At 35.2% G+C, this 20,728-nt stretch overlaps 1 protein-coding gene across 1 annotated transcript; it reads left to right on the plus strand.

The window, feature by feature from the left end:
• Positions 1–13,764: 13,764 nt before the first annotated feature.
• Positions 13,765–19,611, plus strand: LOC149566439 (vacuole protein). Its single transcript, XM_089819795.1, has 7 exons — positions 13,765–14,234; positions 15,385–15,480; positions 15,782–15,822; positions 17,984–18,101; positions 18,214–18,294; positions 19,037–19,107; positions 19,214–19,611. The coding sequence occupies exons 1-6, from the start codon at positions 13,986–13,988 to the stop codon at positions 19,088–19,090; spliced, it is 639 nt and encodes a 212-aa protein (XP_089675921.1). The 5' UTR covers positions 13,765–13,985; the 3' UTR covers positions 19,091–19,107; positions 19,214–19,611.
• Positions 19,612–20,728: the final 1,117 nt, after the last annotated feature.

Consider the following 20,728-nt stretch of genomic DNA (forward strand, 5'->3'; position numbering starts at 1 on the left):
ATCACTAGATTCTTGGATATGTTAATTTCACTTGTGTTATCACAATAGATAACTATTAGGCCCTTGATTTCTTCCTTCATTCTTGATAATAGTTGCTTGAAAAGATTATGTTGGAACAATTAACTGCTGCAACAACTGTTGGATACAATTATTTAATTGTGTGTTGTCTTTGATATCACATAAATGTCATATCAGTCATTAGATAGTTTCTACTAAGCTCAGAAGGTCAGCAAGGCAAAGGATAGTGTCTACCAAGCTCAGAAGGTCAGCAAGGCAAAAGATAGTGCTTATCGAGCTTAGATGGTCAGCGAGGCAAAATGACAGAATCTACCGAGCTCACTCGGTCATCAAAGGAAATGTGGCAGAAACAGTTCTTACTGAGCTCACTCGGTCATCAAAGGGAATGTGGCAAAAGTAATTCTTACCGAGCTCTCATGAAGGAATTCAGTTCTTACCGAGTAAACTCGAAAACCAAAGGATTTTACGGTTATTGCAATGTTAACCGAGTCAAGAAGGCTAACTTAGGAAATTTCTGGAAGCAGTATTTACTGAGTAGGGTCGGCCAGTAAAGGATTTCATTGTTTTATGAAGTAACATTTATTTATTTAGAGTAATATCTATAGCTGACTGATGTATGGTTTATTGATAAATGTAACATGTAAATGAGCCGACTTGACAATCTGAATGGTATAAGTAAGAGGTCAAGTTACGAATTCTAAGTGTGTGGAAGTGTGTGGAATTAATGTGATATGAAGACTAATTATTGTGGAAGCGAATTTGAAGGATGATCAGAGATCATTGAGGAGCAGCAGAGCCATATTTGATCAAGGAGGATCTAATGATGCTGAACAGAGACCTGTAACCAGAAAATTCAGTTGCATCTTGTTCAGGTCAATTCATTGTTTCTTTCTAACCATTGTAGCAGTGATTTCAAATCTCTTAACAGAGTTGGTTTAATAGCCATTTTGTAAATCCTCTAACAAGGTGACAGTTCAGTTGAATTTTTCTAAAAACCTCTAGCAAGGCCACTCCTAACAGTTCAATTGAATTGTTCAATTGCATGCATATTTGCTTGAAGATAAGTAACAATTTAATTTACCGAGTTACAGCATTTTTGTTACGTTTACCAAGTATCAGCAGTAACTAGATCTTTAAGACATCCAAGGGATCTGTGGATGAATTTTTGTAAGTAACTGATTCACCCCCCCCCCCTCTCAGTTACTCTACCTTTAATTCCAACAACAACATATTATGCCTTTGTTGTAGACTGAGAGATGCAATTTTTCTTTTTACTTTCCATGATACTAACCTCTTTTCAAGAAAGAATGCTCCTCCACTGGTGCTTTTGCTTTCATCAATGCCTTTAACCCAATGAAAATTAGTAAGGGATTTCAACTCAAAGTTTTCTCCTTTTTTGTACCATAGACCATAGACTTGAGTACCTTTTAGATATCCCATAATCCTTTTGACTACCATCATATGATTTTCTTTAGGATTTTCAAAAAACCTTGCAACTATACCAACTTCTAATGCAATACCAAGCCTTGTGTGAACCATAAACTGAAGTTTCATAATCATGGATCTATAGGTAGTCTAAATTACCTCCTTTGAATCATCATTCTTAGATAGTTTGTGTCCAGTAGACATAGGTGTTCCAACTGGTTTGGAATCTTCCATTCCAAAGGCCTTCAACATCTTCTTAATGTATTTTGACTGAGTAATGAAGATTTCATCCTTCATTTGATGAGCTTGTAAACCAACAAAGAATTTTATTTCTCCAAACATTGACATTTCAAATTCTTTCCTCATCTCTTCAAAGAATGATTTGCCTAAGTCATCATGAGCTATAAATAAGATATCATCCACAAATATTTCTACTAATAATATCTTGTTTTGTGGTCCATCTTTAATATAGAGACTACTATTGTCATTTTTCTTTGAAAATCAATCTTTACCAGATATCCATGTAGCCTTTCATACCATGCTACGGGAGCTTGTTTCAGACCATATAAAGCTTTGTGTGATTTGTAGACCATGACTCTTTTATTTAGATCAATGAAACCTTCAAGTTGATCAATGTGTACTTCTTCCTCTAAAATTCCATTCAAGAAAGATAATTTTAAATCCATTTTCAATACACTTTGAATCCTTTGAATGCAACATATGCAAGCAGTGTTCTAACTCCTTCAAGTCTAGCAACAAGAGCAAATGCTTCTACATATTTTGTACCTTTTTCTTGAGCATATCCTTTACACACTAGCCTTTCCTTATTACTTGATACTTCACCATTTTCATTCAATTTGTTTCTAAAAACCCACTTTGTACTAATTAGATTCTTATCCTTGGGTCTAGGAACAAGAGTCCAAGTTTTGTTCTTTTCAATTTGCTCAATTTCTTAATTTGTTGCCTCTACCCAACTTTCATTATTCAAAGCATCTTTAATAGTTCTAGGTTCAAATTCGATAAGCAAACATGTACCTTTTATCTTGTTCCTTGTCATTATACCTCCTATCTGATCTCCAATTATTTGTTTAGGTGCATGGTGCCTTCTGACATACCTAGTTTCTTCTAAATTTTGGACTTGTTTCACTTGGCTTCTCATGCTCAAAGGTTCTACGAATTTTTGAACTTTGCTTAGGTCCCACTGTCTAAGATTTTGTTTCCTCTAACTGTGACCTAAGTTCCTTTACGATTGGCCTCAACTCGGGTTGCACTAACTATTGCTCAATTTTCACTGGTTGCAACTCAGGTTGCACTACAGACTTAGGTGACTTGGGTGGTGCTGACTGCTGGGTTGGTGGTATCTATTGTTGTCTAATCACATTTGCTTGAATCTTGGGTAGAGTTTTAGGCTCATAGTAAAAAAAAATTATATAGTCTTCAGGTTCCTTGTTGCTTTATTCTTCACTCTTTTCTACAAACTCGTCAATTTTTACATGTAAAATTCTGATGACCTTGTGAATAGCAAGATTCAAACATTTATATGCTTTGCTCTTGTTGGAGTATCCTAGGAAAATGCCTTCATTACTTTTTGCATCAAACTTTATTTTCCTTGTCTCTTTCAAGATATAACATTTGCTTCCAAAAACTTTGAAATACCAAACATTATGTTTGTAGCCATACCATAATTCATAAGGTGTTTGATATGTACCTTTCTTCAGTTGAACATGGTTCACAATATGAACTGTTGTGCTAATTGCTTCTTTCTAGTATTTGGTTGCAATATTTTTCTCTATCATTAGTGTCCTTGTACAATCCATGATGGATCTTTGTCTTCTTTTTGCTATGCCATTCCTAGTGCAGATACTTGTCTTTTGATTCCTCTTTCACTGTGTTTAGCAATGTTTTCATCTTCTCTAATCTTCATCTAATCAAATTGGCCTCTTAGACTCTCTACTTTGGCTCTTTTCACATTTCCATCTCCTCTGTAGATTTTTGCTAGCTTGTTCCACATATCATGGGCAGTAGGACAATCATTGACTTTATCAAATTTAGAATAATTGAGAGCAGAAGCAATGCCAATCATCATTGTGTTGTGATTCTTCATTTCCACCATCTGATCCACAATTAAAGGCTTTGGAGGTGCCACATATTGATTCTCTAAGAAGTGCATACATGTATCTCCAATGGTTCCCAGATGTAGCTTCATCAGTTCTTGTCATATTGTAAAGTTATCTCTATTAAGCTTAGATATCTCTTTCTACAAGACATCTTGATTTTTAGCTTAGGTCTTTGAAACCTTTCCTACAAGCACCAATAGCTCTGATACCAATTGTTGGAAAAATAAGAGTAACTAAGAGGGGAGGGGTGAATCAGTTACCACAAAAATAATTCCAAGTCCCTTGAATGTCTTAACAAATTTCTTACTAAGCCATGATCTGGCACTGCTCGATTAGAACTAGATATATATTGTAACTCAGCTAACAAAGAAATCTTGAGATAGTAATGTGTATTAACCTTTAGTAACTTAGTTACAGAAACATAAATCAATAAGAAAATAACATGAACACATGAGACATCAAGATTTTACGTGGAAATCCAATTTTGGAAAACCACCAATGCAACTAGTTACAACTTTTCACTCTTCTAGAGTGAGCATTATTAGGAGCCAACCCTATTAGGAGCCAACTCTGTTAAAGGTTACAAAACACATGGTTAAGTGTGACACTATTAAATGATTTGAATCACCCTATTAGCAGTGGTATTGTTAGAAGTCTTAAGGCACTTAAATCTAGAAGTGTCGCCTTATTAAATGATTTACAAAAATGACTGTTAAATCAACTTTGTTAACATATTTCTTCATTGCTACAATTGTTAAAGAGTAACAATGATTGACCTAACTAATGAAGCAACTGATTTGTAGATTCAGATCATTATTTTAGTTTATCATCTAGATCCTCCTTTATTAGAATATTCTTTGTGGCTCCCTAGATACTTTGTCCTCAATCAAATATCCTTCTTAATTCACATCTTGTATTCTTCTTCAAAACTACATTCTTCATTCCACAACTTGACCTTTCACATATATGAAATCCCATGTCAAGTCAGCTTGAATATCTTCTTCAAACAAATAATTAACCTCCACTGAGGCAACTTGAAATAACATTTTAATTAACAAAAGTGTTATGTTGAAGGTCGACTAACATTGAACTGAATCACTTGGTTAACACTGAGTTCCTTTGGTAACTAACCTGACTCAGTTTACTCTGAGCTCCTTTGGTAACTAACCTAACTCAGTTTATATTGAAATCCTTCATTGACCAACTTATCTTGGTTAACATTGGTTCTCTGGACTAGGTTCCTTCTGAATTCTTCTTGGTTGATACTGGAGTCTTCTCTAATGCCCCACTGAGCTCGGTTACTACTAGTTGTGCTTGGTTAGAGTGTGACATTTGTGTAACATCAATGACAATATACAATTGAATAATTATTTTCAATAGGAAAAGGGGTATGATGGAAAGGGGATGGACTAGGACTTTGCATTCTTTGAGACACTTTTTGTCATTTGAAAGGACATTAGGCATGATTGTGCCTCTTTCGATGTTTATTTAGGGATGTTGGGTTAATGAATGCTTTCAAATTCATTCACATGAGACAAGTAAATTTTTATTTGACATGTATACACTGAAAGAGGAACAACTAGGTTTTTAATTTGCTTTTCTTTTCTTTTTAATCAATTTTTGGACAATTTTTAAGAATCATTCTTATTTGATGTAAGAAAGTGTAAGAATTTGGCTTAGGCTAGAATTCACCCAAGAACTAAAGAACTCAACACAAGCACACAATAGACCAAAATAGACAAAGTATGATCAGAATGATGATATTCATTCAATAACTAGATTGAGAGTACACTAGAAGTGCCTAAATATAAAGGCCTCAGGAGAGCTTCTAGAATGCATAGAAGTTAGCATCATGATATGTCATACAACCAGGCACATGTCCACTAGATATGGGTTATCCTCCATTAAGCACGGGATTAAGTGTGACGATGTGAGGATAAACCTACAATGGTGTAGCACACAAATCAGTGGTGTAGACAACATGTGCTAAATGAGGAGTGCAGATAATTATGTTGTTAACATGACAACTCAGTGAATGATGCATACTCCTATGTTGTAGACACCATGTGCATAATTACAGTTGCGTAACTCAATGAGAGTAGACAAACTCCTAAATGTCTCACCTAAAATAATAATAAAATAATGCAAAATAATTAAATAATGCATTAACCTAAGTAAAACTTAAGTAAGTGTAATAAGTAAATACTTATTTACACCAACACCCCCCCTTAAGTGCAACTTAGGGGAATGCCCTTAAGCTTACGAAATCTAGGATGAAATGCAATATGGGTCCCGACTACTAGGCCATGTTAGGTACCCATGTACATAATGATATGCAATCTCCCATAAAGTGGGGAAAGAGGGAAAACCTTATGGGAAAAACCCTCCCCTAAAAAGAGAGATAAATAGGGATGCATGGATGGATGGAGTAATCAAGACCCCCCCATTACGACATACATCCAATATATACATAAGAGAATGATGAGAAGAGGAAGAGAGACATGATGGGATCCCCCCCCCCCCCCCAAAAGAAGAATGCCGAATAGTGACTGCTCCGATGAAGAAGCTGATCCAAGACTGCAGAATGGTGTTCCTCCCCTTAGGAAGAAACAATGCCAAGGGTACAAATGAGATGCTTCTGTTGTGTGTGGAAAGAATCCCATGGATGAGTGATGTCTCTAAAACCTGCTCAACTAGCTGAAGAACTTGTCCCAAAGAATTGACTATCTCTGCAACTGATGAAGAACCCTGCTGCAACTGCTGATCATAAGTATCCACAATCACTTCAACCTGTAAGGATTGATCATGTAGAGAATGAACAAGAGAGTCTGGAACCCTCAAGACAACTAAATAAGGTAATTTTGCATCAAGAAGGAGAGGCAGATCATGAATACTGTACCCAAAATTTGTCACTAAACCTGTATCTACAAGACTAGATGTACCCAGCTATTCTGAACCTATCACTGTGGCGATGTATGCATGTGGACTGAACTGATGAAGTGACCTCTTGCCGTAACTGTCGATAGAACCCCACGTGTCTAAACCTGTTGAAGCATTATCGCTGGTGTCACTATCAGTTTCCACTATGTAAAATGTGCAGAGAGGAGTAGAGGATAAGCTCAGTGAACTTTCCTCAAAGTGAACATCCTTCTCCACAAAAATCTCATGAGTCTCTAGATCCATTAGTCTGTAAGCCTTCACATTGTCTTCATAACCGATAAAGGTACAAGGCCTAGGTGTCGGTGCCTTGCAACTCCTGGAAGATAGGTTTGCCTATGCTGGACAACTAAAGACTCTAAGGTGACTCACAATCAATTTTCTGCCACACCATGCCTCAAAAGGAGTCTTGCCATCTAAGGCTAGATGAGGAGACCTGTTAAGTATGTGAGTAGCACTACTAATGGCTTCAACTTCAAGTGTAGGATCGAGAGACGTGACCTTTATCATGAAACTTGCCATGGTCTTGAGAGTCCTAATCCTCATAGCTGCAACATCTGTCTTGTGCGGACTGAATGCTGGTGAGTTCTGAAGATCAATCCCCTCAATTCGACAAAAGTTCTTAAGTCTTATGTCTACATATATGTTCTCATTGTCCACCCTTAATACTTTGATGGCTTTCCTTGACTTGTGTTCAACATGAGCCTTGAAGTCTTGAAGCTTATGAACTACTTCATTCTTATGATGAAGGAAGAAGACCCAAGTGAATCTCAAAAAGTCATCAACAAATATAAGTATGTAGTGGCCTTAGCTGACTGAAGTCACTGCAAAGGGTCCTACTAATACCATGTGAACTAGCTGAAGAAGAACTGGTGCTTGAGAAGACTTCCCTTTATCATACTTCTCCTTGAGATTTATATCCACTGAACAAGATGAACACTCTCCCTTAGAAAAGTTGATATTAGGTAGACCTTTGACCATGTGTTTTGAGAAAAGTTGTTGAAGAGAGCGGAAGTCAAGGTGACCAAATTGCTCATGTCATAATTGCATGTTTGAATTGGATTGAGATAACAAGGCCTTTGAAGAAGACTTGGGTACAAAATTTGAGAAACAGTACAACCTCTTATGATCATTCACTTTCCCCACTGCAACCAAGGAATTGTCTTTAAGACTGTGCACTTGAACTGAGTCGGGAAGGAACTCAACTCTATGTCCATCTCCAAGGTGAGTGATTTGGTAGATTGAAAGGAGATTTGAACTTAGGTTTGGAACATAGAGAACCTCTTGAAACTCTCCATTTTCCATCTCCACATTTCCTTTTCCTTCAACTTCCATTTTGTTATCATTCCCCATGAAGATGTGCAGTACCTTTGAGTGATTCAATGAAGAAAAATCCTCTCTTGAAGAACCCATGTGATATGAGGCACCTGAGTCAAATATCCATTCCTTTGAAGAGTTTGCATTTGCCATGAATGCTTGCCCTTTGCCCTTGGAATCTGAAGACGATCCTTTATCCTTGTAAGCATTAGGCAATGGAACATTATGCTTGTTCATGATGTTGGTTAATTCATCAATATTTTTGAGATAACAATCATGCAATAAGCACATTTCTTCTTCTCCTTATTGTTGTCCCCTTTCTTGTTGGAATTTGAGAACTTGCCTTGTTGATTTGATTGAGGTGTTATCTTTTCTTCATCCTCATATTTACTCTTCCATTTATTCTTACCCTTTCCTTCATTTGAAGATTGCCCAGCTAAATTTTGAGAACCCTCATTGGCCACCAATGCTTTGGACTGAGGTGATTTGAGAATCCCCATTGATTTCAACTTCTTTTCTTCATCATCCAATAGTTTAGCATATTCATCAAAAGTGACTTTCTTGTAGGCAGACCCTAAGGTAGTCTTTGATGTGTTAAAAGAAGATACAAATGTGGAATACTCTGATGGCAGCTTGTTATGGACGAGATAAATCAGTCTGTCATCTTTAATAGAGCTCCCACAATCAGTAAGCTTTGTCCTTAATTCATTCACCTTAATGATGAAGTCCTATATTGAGTCATATGACTTAGGATCTAAGGAAACAAGCTCATCTTCAATCTTGAACGCATCCTCTTCAAACACTTTACCATAAAGGCTTTCGAGGGTATCCCAAGCTTCCTTGAATGTAGTACATGATACATGATTTTATCATCTACCCCCAAACATATATCACCTAGGGCTTTCTTATCTATTGCTACCTAATTTGAAATATCACTTGCAAAAACATTATCACCTGTTGGTTTAGGAAGAGTACCATCTACATATATTGTGAAACTCCATTATGCATTAAGTGATACAACATTTTGATTGACCGTGAAGCATAGTTATGAGGAGTTAATTTAGGAAACTTAAAGTTGCCCATAATGCAGAAAATGAAAGAAAAGTGTAGAAAAGAGAGAACACAACACCAAGAACACCCCCCCCTTTCACTAAATCAAGAAACCCCCCCAAAATAGATGCTTTGGGCACTTTATCAGTAGTGTGATTACAATGGGCCACTTGCCAATTTTGGCCTTCATGAACTTTTGATTTTTCTTGTTACAACCTCTTAATGAAGTACAAATCTGAAACTTTATAATGTGCTACAATTTTGAAGCATTACAAAGAAAAGAAGGGCCCTATTGCTGAAAGTGACAATTTTGTCCACACAACACTACAATCTAATGCCAAATATGGAAAGTAGACGAAAAAATATGCACTTTCAAAAAAAATGGAACCTGTTTTCGACTCCAGATGTGCCCATACGGAGCATTTGAAGTTGCAAAATACAAGATTATTCAGGTACAGTCACCAAAAAATGCAATTTCTGAACAATCCGTGCACCAAAACTAGAAAATACTACACCACTGAAAAATTTAGAAAATTTTACCCAATTTCAAAAAGAATTGCACCTGATTTGGAGTCCAGATGTGCGAGTTATGGCCTCTTGAAGTCGGATTGCAAAAACCAAAATTGATTTGGAGAGGGGTTGCATCAGCGAATGACAAGGTTAAATTTGACGGTCATGCAGCCGTTGCAGCAGTTCAAATTTTCCCTGAAATGATGTCCAAACGAGCATCAAATTTAGCATAGTAAATTGATGACGTCAGTGAAAACTCGGCCCTCGAATGACGTCAGCATTGTACGAATTGTACGAATTTTCCATGTTTTCCATGTGGCAAGTGCGTGGCAGCTGACATGGGCACAGATAAGGATGCTGACTGGACTCTAACTGTTTGCCCGCATGTACACGTGTTACTACGCGGAGATACAGTCACTAATGACTGTGATTACAAGTGGGTGAATCAACTGATACCGCGTGGCTTAAATCCCTGCAGGCATTGAGCTATCGACATGGCGTTGTGCGGATCGAGCCAAGTGGCAAGAGAAGCCTATGCGCAAGTTATCGCCGAGTATTTCCACGTCTCCGTTGCTGGACTTCAGTTAGACATTTTCAAGGTCCTCAGAGTTAATCCCACATTCGTGGGAAATGTGAGTCTGCACCTGTTTAAAATGGCGATGCCTCACATTTAAAATAAAAGGCAATGGCTCCAGCTTGAGTTTCTCGCCGACAGTAGTATTGTGGCCGTTGGTGGAAGCCTGTCGATTTGTCGGGTTTAGCTCCAGTCTGAGGTTGCGTGTGTGACAAAAAAATGATCCGTCATGGTGGGAATTAAGGTCAAAATTTGCAGAGCTGGTACCCGATTTTAACAAGGAATATCCCTGCGACAAATTAAATATCCACCACAAAATAACAGAGCCGAGCCGGGGTGTCACTGCCCGATTCAGCAAAAAAAAATTCTCTACCTTCAAAAAATTTCAAAAATAACCAGATCACAGAGATGAAAATTAGATCTAAAAATACAATAAAATAGATTCGAGAATGACTGTACCCGATTTGCAAATCGAGGCCTCCCGGTTCCGATTTGCAAAAAAAAAATTGCCTCACAATCAACTTTCACCTAATATAGGTAAATTTATAGTCAATCTTCACCGAATCGACACTTCGGACGCAACGATGATGTCAGATCTGGCTCTAGACACTCCCAATTTTTGTGGATCCTCCAGATTCGTGTCGAGGTGCTGAAGCATGAACAGTCTCAAACAGCTACGTGATGAGAATCCTCCTCAGCTCTGATATCATGTAAGAATTTGGCTTAGGCCAGAATTCACCCAAGAACTAAAGAACTCAACACAAGCACACAGTAGACCAAAATAGATAGAGTATGATCAGAATGACGATATTCATTCAATAACTAGATTGAGAGTACACTAGGAGTGCCTGCATCTAAAGGCCTCATGAGAGCTTCTAGAATGCATAGAAGTTAGCATCATGATAGGTCATACAACCAGGCACATGTCCACCAGATATGGGTTATCCTCCATTAAGCACGGGATTAAGTGCAATGATGTGAGGATAAGCCTACAATGGTGTAGCACGCAAATCAGTGGTGTAGACAACACGTGTTAAATAAGGAGTGCGGATAACTGTGTTGTCAACATGACAACTCAGTGAATGATGCATACTCCCGTGTTGTAGACACCATGTGCATAATTAGAGTTACGTAACTCAATGAGAGTACACAAACTCCTAAGTGTCTCACCTAAAATTATAATAAAATAATGCAAAATAATTAAATAATGCATTAACCTAAGTAAACCTTAAGTAAGTGTAATAAGTAAATACTTATTTACACCAATAGAAAGGAAATCACGAACATGATGTTTGGATAATTTGGGAAGATAGATGTAATAGTTTCAATACTCTTTATATTTGAGTGTTTCTAACATTGATCTTAGCTAAAAGAGAGTGTATGCAGGAAACTACAGTATCCCAAAGAGACTCTGCAACTTTATTAATAGAGTAACTATAATGGATGAAAACATGATTAAGACTTAATTAATTCTTATTTGGGAATAATTTTGTAAGGAAAGGTATGCCTTCCCAAAGACCTTATTAAAAGGGCAAATGTATAAATTAAAATAATTATATGTGAATAAATTAAGTTATAATTAATTTCTAATTTAACTAAAATTTAAAAATATTTTAAATAGAGTAAAACATATTATTTATTTATATTTAATTGATGATATATGAATAGAATCTATGAAAAATCAATAGGAAAATAACATTAAAAATAACACAGATAAAGAAAAGAGCAAAAAATAAACTAAAATAATTATAAAAACTAAAAACTAGACTAATAAAAAAAAGCTAAAGACTAAACTAATTTAAAAATATATACTAAAATTAATTTAAAAATAACAAAGATAAATCATTTTTAAAAATCAAAATCAAATTTGAATTTTCTAAAAAAAACATAGGTTGACTTGCTATTTCTGAAATCACTGAAGTGTATCCATTTTCTAATCAAAAAAAAAAGTTATTTCCAAGAACAAAGTTTCGACATCAAGTCTATTGGCTTAAAAATCGATCTTATTTTATGGATATATTTTATTGTCGATGTAACTACACACACATGGCGGATCAAAAAGAAAAAATTATACACATATGTTTATTTATGTGTACATGTATAAACACATATTCATTTATTCTTTAATGAGCTCATCATTCAATGCCTCCAATTTATAGAGATCAAGTTTATTATATTATTAACACAATTGGAAATAATTGAATGGTTGCAATTAAATAGCCAACTAGATTCCTACAACAAGATCAACCTTAAGTGGGCAAACTTAAAAGGCAACAAATGTATACATGCACCAGAGTGCATTCATGTGTGTGTATGTATGGATTTATTTGTGTGTGTGTGTGTGTGTGTATACATGCATGTATGTATGTATATGTACACACACACACACACACACACACACACCTATGTATTCTATAGTGAGCTTATGATGGAAACAATTGAATGATCACAATTTAATAGATGATTAGATTCCTACATCAAGATGACCCTTAAGTGGGTGAACTTACTAACAAGGTACACATGCTAAAATGGTATTTTCTACAAACTGCCTCTCATTACTGGATCACAAAATCCACTTCACTTTGCATCTTGGGTTCCTTACATAACCAAATGTCATTCTCCCACAACTCCACAAAGTCATTAGTTCCAATTCGACATAAGATATAATCAACACATTGTGCAAATAAAAATCATGACAAGATTAATAGCCTTCAAATTATAATGGCATAACAATTTATAAGCATCATACACCCATAACCTCCACCTACCCACACACATACATTAACACATTTTAATCAAGAAATTTACCCCTAGTCCAAATTATTGTAGGGTTAGGGGTTAGGCAACACAATTAATAAGGTATCTAGGGGATACTAAATAGACCAATTTGTATAAGAGTTGAAAAAAAAAAATTAGAAATCCTTAAGTTTAATTTAGGGTAATCCAATAAGATGCATACACATAAGTAATAATTATTCAAGAAGAATAATGAATAATTGTGGACATGTGAATTCAAATAAATTGTTATTTTAGAAAATTAAATGTAATGTGGACTTTATTGAAGATTCTAGAATCTGTGTTGTCATTTGATCTAAAATTGACACCATTTTTTCTCTATGCAATATTTTGTATTCTATGCAATATATATTCTTTGAATTATGTTGGATTATGTTGAACTTGTTTCTACTAGATGTAAGCTTTGCTCCCTAATCTACTTATTTATCATTATTTACTTTTTTATTTGAACTAGATATTTAAAAATATCTTTATAAGTCAATTAAGTTTCTTGTGAACAAGTTCTAAATCAACTCTTGAAAAATATCAATGTTATTGTCATTGTCAATGATATAAACAAGAATATCCATTTAAGCAAATGCCTTTATACTCCAATATAAATGTTTCTATAATGACATATAATTGATATTTCCTTGACATTTGATGACCATGAAATCTAATAATTATTATTATTATAATCTTATATAAAAGAAATATATATAGTGTAATAGAAATAGATGATAACTTTAAAATATCTAAATTCACATGGAACTGTATTATAACATTTATTGTTATAGACATATCTCAAGTGTTTCGCTCAAAACAAAAACAAAACTAACTGAGAATGACGTGAATTTTCAGGTAAAGAAGTAAGGGAGCAGATTTCTTAAGGAGATATAAAACTCGTTGATGCTGTCCCAGTTAGTCACAGCTAAGGCATTAGAGAAGGACAAGTGTAGCAAATGCCAAAACCTCAGTCAAATATGAGGAATGGCAGGTGGGCAGACAATGTATAAGAGGTTTATTCCACTTGTCACAACTACACTCTGTATTCATCGTAATTGAGATTTCTTTCAACGGGGAGATTCGAACCCGCAATAATTAAAAAATTATAACAGAGCCCTTTCGATTCAGCGTACATCAACCCTCTCCTGGTCTTTCTATTTCTGGAATCGAACCTGTAACTCGTGTCAAAACAACAGAGAAAGAAAACAAAGGGATTTTGTTTTTAGAGGAAGAAATACAGATTAATCGTTTGAACAATGAGTCGAGACGAAGAAGTTCAACAACATCAACAGGAGCGGCAGCAGCTGCCGACGCAGATTCAAAATATCGTGGACATTACAGATGAGGAGGCTGCAGAAATCAAGCGGCGCGCAAATTATCTGGCCCGTGTGGATCCCTTTCTTGTGGTGTGCAAATGCTTCAGTGTCATTACGGTTCTCTGCGCACTTATGTGTGTGGTTGTCAACGTGTTTTCTGCGGTTCGCTCCTTCAAAGACGGCTCAAACGTAAGTAACGATCTCTGCTCTGATTTCAGGCTTCGGCAAAGTCTTCGAAATTCGTTGGATTTCCTGAAAAGAGTTTGTTTTTAGAGTCTATTCAACATTTAAAAGAAATTATAGGCAATCTTTTGATTATTTTCCTGCAATTTTGATTTTTGCACGGCAAGGCTTGTTTTATATTGTTCCTTGCATAATTGGTTTTTTAATATTTTAGGCTCTAAACTGAAAATGTTCGTTGATCTCACTCAGCAATCCTCATATCATATATCATTTGTTTCGCTTGTCTTAATGACGGATCATGGAGGGTGATCCAAAAAAAATTATGCGGTTTTAATTTTCCAGGCAATGTTGCCTAAAACTTTTTATCGGCATGGATGTTTACAACCCTGTGTTTTAAACTGAAGATATTTGTGTAAATAAAGCCGTGTTAAAATTATTTGCTGTACTCGTCTGTGTGGAAGTGCAAGTTATGGAAGTCGATTGCCTGAAAGGTAAAATGTGTTCCATCCTCGTCTAGTTTAAAATTTCGCATCTTAAAGTCAATGAGAACCCTAATTTTATCGTATTCACTTCGTCAATGTGTCTCGCCTCATCAAATATTCTTTTGATCTTTCCCTTTTACATTTCCATTTGATGATACGTGAAAGTGCATTGGTTGCACACCTGTAAAATTCGCGAATACTTTCTTTTTAGACAAATGGTTGATTGAGAATTCGATTGCGCTTGAAAAAAATGTCCTTCCTGCTGAAAGATTTCAGGTTTCCTCAGTTTTGATAAATAAAAAATTATATCAATCTTTTTATATTTATCGCTGAATTTTGTTAAATTTTTGACAATGTTCTATCGCAATCAGTTGGTGATATTTTTAGGGCTTGATGTCTCAGGCTTCACTGGTGTTGGTTTTGTATTAAAAAATATTTTATTTTCCTTCACAAAACTTAAAATCTTGAGTCTTGAGAAGCGCAAGTGTTTTGATGAAAACAATTCGGGGCAAAAGCTATGTCAGATTTTAGTTTAATAATTTTCTAATTCATTTAAGTTACGGGCATTAAAAGATTTTTTGTTGAGAAAATGTCTTTTTATGGTTCCATCTAGCAGTCTGGTTACATTCGCTTAAGGCTGGCAGTTCAACCTTTTTTTGTGCGTTTATGAACAGGTATTTGACGGCATCCTGAAATGTTATGCTGTTGTTATTGCCCTGTTTCTGGTGGTGGCAGAAACTGAGTGGGAACGAATTTTGAAGTTCTGGCGAGTAAGTGTACTTCAAAAATCTTAGTGGATTAACCTCGCAACTTAGAATTTGATTCTTTTACTATATTTGAATCCTGATTCCCGTGTTCAATTTTAACAATTTTCACGCTGATACATAGAAATTGAATTTAAAACCTAGCTTTTTTCTTAAAATCCCACACCGATCTTTAGGGAAAACTTTACAAAATAAATGATTTAAAATTTCTTTTGGCACGAGAATTTATTTCGTAATAGTTAAATGTTTGACCTTTGTTCTGTGTTTGGAGGTTGTTGACCTGAGTTTATGTTTGGAGTGACTGCAGGTTCTACAGTACTGGGTGGGAAGAGGCATGCTTATAATTTTGTAAGTCATCTGTTGCTCTGCTCGTTTTTTAAGTTTTAGAGAACCAATTTTGAAATGTTGAGAGACTAGTTTTTAGTTTAGAAAATGGATTTTTTTTAGCTAACGAGAATTAGTATATTAATAATTTCAGAACTAATTTTCACACATAACAAAATCAATTCCAGATTACTTTGAAAATTTCAAGAATTAGTCTCTTAATCTTGCTGGATCAATTCTCAAATGCTTTTTTTTTTTCTAGAATTAATCTTAAATCTTGCAGGATGAATTCTTGAAGGGCTACTTTTTAATTTTAAGAATTAATCTTCAAATGTTCTAAGAATAAATATATAATGCTTATTTTTCAGGATGTCTTTGAGATTTAAACTAAAGGCCCTGTAAAACTTAGTTGTTAAAGCTTGCTTTCAAAATTAACTTATGAAGCTGTGAGAGGATTTATTTATTGTGGCTAGTCTTACAAATTCTAAATAACCAATCTTTAAATCTGATTTTTGAATGTTTGGAGATTAAAAAAATCTAGTTTTAATATTTTTCCTTGTTAATAGTTGTGCACCTGAGACATGTTCCTTGAAACCAGAAAAAATCCATCCTGATTGTGATTTGTCTTTTTATTTTGAATCTGTCAAAACATGCCACAACTTTAAAGTTCCTGAGCAAGGAAAGGGCATGGATATTTATTTCTTAAAGAATGTGTAATATAGAAACCAAGACAAACCATTCGTACTTTTTATTTTGTTTGGCAAGAAAGCTTGTATTGAATTTCAAGAGGTTTCAGTTAAAAATACTACATCACAACAAAAGCTACCTCTCACCAGGGAACACTTGGTTCTCACATATATTCTTATTCACAAGACAAGTTCTAATTTAGACCTACAAACTCTTTGAAGCAGGAGGTCTGGGATACTCACAAATTGAAAGGAAATTATCTGAAGTGGCATTTGAAATTGGAATATATCAGCAAACCGCGCACCTGAAAATAGTTGCTGGAACAGGGTATACCTTGTACTAACATCTATTGTTTTTGAGTTCCCTTTCTATATGGTGGGGGCAGGGGCAGTTTCATTCTGAAAGCTGTTCAACAAAATACTGAAATTTTTAGGGTGCATCTTGACCTGCAGTAAACCACCTACGGAATCTGCTAAACTTTTTCTGGAAATACTAAACTATTCATGTCCATTATCCAACAGCCATTTCAACATGTGACTCTAATTATTTGGTCGTCTGTCAGTCACCATGAGCTCCCATTGAGATGTATTTTTGTTCAATCAGTCCGTAGTTCAGGTGTTAAATATGTTTTTTGATGAATATTTTATATTCCAAGACATTGTTGCCATTTATTAAATGTTGCCTTGACTCGTAACATCATATCTGAATTTGACATGTCTGTCTACTTGTATAAGATTGATCAATACTGAATTGGCTTTTGTGGAGTAATAACAAAAATTAAATTATTATTTTTGTACATGCAAGAATTAGTAAAATTTTGAAACCTGTGTTTCTTAGTTTGAACCCATGTTTGTGAGCATAGTTAAATTGTCATAATGCCCGATTAACCAATATCAGTTTGCATCCTTTCTCTTATGATCTGGATTTTTTTTAATTCTCATCCAACACATGCCCATAATCACTTTCTTCCCTTGGAGCTACCAGAAATTAATCTCATCTTGTTTCTCTATGAATGGTTATACTTCCTTACTTCCATAAAGTTGCCCTTGACTCTCATTTTGAATAATTGATTCATCAAAGGCTGGAGAGTATTTATCAACTATGGTTCATTGAGATCAGGAGATACATTCATGGCCTGGTCTGCAATAGTTCATCTTTTTGTTTCCTCTTGCTTTTCTCATCCCAATGATGAATCACAGAGTGTGATTCGAAACGTTGATGCAAAAACACTGCACACAATCAAATCCAGAAGGAGCTGCATTGACCTTTCCTGCATTTAATTGTATAGTGTATTTTCTTTCCCATTTTGACATCCCCAAAGTTTCTTATGTTTTACATTGAAATTTTGCACTTGATGTTCAACGTTTGTTTGGATTTAAACAAAATGTCAAAATACATTGTCATCCCAGCTAGTGATTATATAGACGCATGATTCTGCACCACAATATTTGGAAACAGCAGTGAACTGATTTTAAATGATAATGTTTTCTACATGCAGTGTTGCTGTAATGACGAAAGCTCTCTCTGATACTAATGGGGAGAAACAGATATTGGCTCTTTTTCAGGACATTGCAAGCTACCTGCTCCTTGCTTGTGGAGTCGTTTATGTTATTGGGGTCTGGTTTCAATTCCACTTAGCGCAAATTTGTATTGACAGCTAAGCTATTGCTACTATGCGAGTATATTTTGCCACTGCTTATAACTTCATTTTGATTTTGAATGCAACAGGGAATACTGTGCTGTGGGTCTTTGAAGCGTAAACATTTAAGCAAAGCAAGTTCAAGAGAACAAGCAGCCAAAGATTTGGAGGTAAGAATCTATGAAAATAATTTCTGATGTTTCAGTAGGAGAAGAATCTCTTGTTTTTTTTGAAATAATGAATACAAAATGAAAAAATCTCACGAGCTACTTGTAACAGAAGCAGGTTGAGTTTACTAAAGTAAACTACATTCTCTATTAAAATGATGGCTCTTAATTTTATCATATTCTAGTTCATCATTATAGTTTCCAACTTTCTACCTGTCAAAGTTAGAATGCTGTGGTATGAAATATATGTTTAATTAATGTTCCCAAAATGTGCTTCGGGGAACTTCATCTCTTAAGAGTTGTGAGACCTAACAGAAATCCTTCTCGGTGAATTTAAAAGTGAACATTTTTGGCAATTGGCATGCCTGTGTGTAGCTCTATTTTATATGGAATACACCGCAAGATGGATTTTATTGTAAAGAAATTTGGATTGGAGTTTTCTTGCGAGAAAAGGCATACGACCTCTGTTAATTGTATTTTTTTTTTGAGTAGGGATAACAAACGAGTCTTGTTGTTGGCCTTGAATCCCGGGTTACAAATTGCAATAAATGGGTGTCATAGTGGCCATATCTAGCTGTTCATATGCTAATCTGGTTATAAACATGACTGTCTATAGTCATATATACATAAGTGGAGCTGCATAGGAGTAGTTTTTAAATTCTATTTTAATCCTTAGATAATCATCACCCTTGATGTCAAATATGACTAACTAAAAACCCAATTCATATTTGTATTTCGATGCTAGGATTTGGAGAAGCGTCGTGATGAACTGCAAAGGTTGTTGATTGATAGAGATTGATATTATACCATGCTATGGTAAGTCATTCTCCACTTGTAATGATGATGCAATGCAATGCAACTAAATATATTTCATTTGGCATCTGGTTGAATTATGCTAAAAACATGTATTACCTATCTGCAGGTGGATGGTATTGCAGAGAGGTGTATGATATTGCAGAGATGTTGTAAATGTCTTTTGGATAGACATATTCATGTGTTTTATTGACAGGCGTTTTCTTTGCTGTCTCTGTCATCGTTACTGCTCAATTCATTGTTGTGGCTGTTGTTTCAAGATTTAATTTGTTGATTTGTTCATTGTTATCTTGTTTTGACAATGCTTATAATTTGCAACTATTATTGTTTACTTTTATGCCATATCAGTAATTAGGATCAGTGCATTTACCTTTCTTGTTTCTCACATTGTATGTTAAGACAAACAATTGTTAATTCAAATTGGGCTGATCTCTCAACTCAAACCTGTCGGTCCAATTTGATTGACAAATTTTGATTCAGATATATCCATTGTAACTTTAGTGCAAATGACGAGTTCGTTAGTCTGATTTTCAACATGCAACTTAAAGATGTAAAATATGCTTCTTATCTTTGAATTATATGCTTTTCCCGGTGCATGCATATTAAGTTTTAACAGATTTTCTATTAAGTCAGGCTTTTGAGACAAAGAAGATAATACAGTTTGCTTATCTTAGTTACAAACAATAGTTAGGTTGTTTCATTAGTAAGATGCACATGATAAAGGAAATAAAAACGGAGCATTGCCAGCCTTGCTAAGTGCCACTAAATCATAGGTGTGAAGTGAAGAAAGTAGAGTTCACCAAGTAATTTTGAATGTTTAGTTTTCATTGTAGCAGCGGGGACACTTCTTCTCATTATATAGGATTGGAGACAATTATGTGCTTTAGCATATGCAAAGGAATGCACCTGGTACCCAAGAAACTGAATGGAGTTTCTCGTAAGGTTTAGGTGTTCATGGCCTAAAGGCTGAGATGTAACATGCCCTACGAGCTTATGAATAAAGGTCAAGTACAAACTACTTTAAATCCTGGATGGGCCAATTCAGTGCAGAATCAGGAATATCAACTGCAAGGATATGTAGAGGAACAGGCAGCCTCAAACTTGGTCAAGATCTCGAGAGTAGTAATGACATTGTCGATGCATTTTCGACTCTTGATGAAAGAATCTTCTATCTCGACGTAGATCAAATCCAGAGACATTTACTGGAAGTGAGAAGTGATAGAGACTGAGGAGGACAACCATGCAAGTTGGATGGCATAAAAAACATGCAGGTTATGCATATGGATTTATGTTCATAAAATTAAAAAATTGCAGTGTACAGATCATACATTTCAGATATATGATGTTTCGACAGTTCATATTATTGAAATTGAGTGCTTAGGATTAAACTATTTATTTGTTTGTCATTGATGTCTTGGATCACTGTATATGATCATCTTCAGAGAGAGAACATTGAAGATTTTTTTTTAAAATTTAAATGAGGCAGTTCATATTACCGGGTGCTTTTACTATGTATTTGTTTGCCATTGATGTTTTGGACCACCCTACATGATCATCATCAGATAAAGAGAGGAAAGGGGGTGAAAAATGCAGGTGAAGTTTGATGTTTTTGAAGTTTAATGAT

Source organism: Cupressus sempervirens, chromosome 3 (assembly GCF_028749045.1).
Source record: "Cupressus sempervirens isolate cs-2001-9-10 chromosome 3, ASM2874904v1, whole genome shotgun sequence".
Classification (NCBI taxonomy): domain Eukaryota; kingdom Viridiplantae; phylum Streptophyta; class Pinopsida; order Cupressales; family Cupressaceae; genus Cupressus; species Cupressus sempervirens.

Coding starts and splice junctions, on each gene's coding strand:
- LOC149566439 (XM_089819795.1), top strand. CDS start 13,986: ATGAGTCGAGACGAAGAAGTTCAACAACATCAACAGGAGCGGCAGCAG. Junction 14,235..15,384: donor CCTTCAAAGACGGCTCAAAC/GTAAGTAACGAT, acceptor GTTTATGAACAG/GTATTTGACGGCATCCTGAA. Junction 18,102..18,213: donor GAGTCGTTTATGTTATTGGG/GTCTGGTTTCAA, acceptor TGAATGCAACAG/GGAATACTGTGCTGTGGGTC.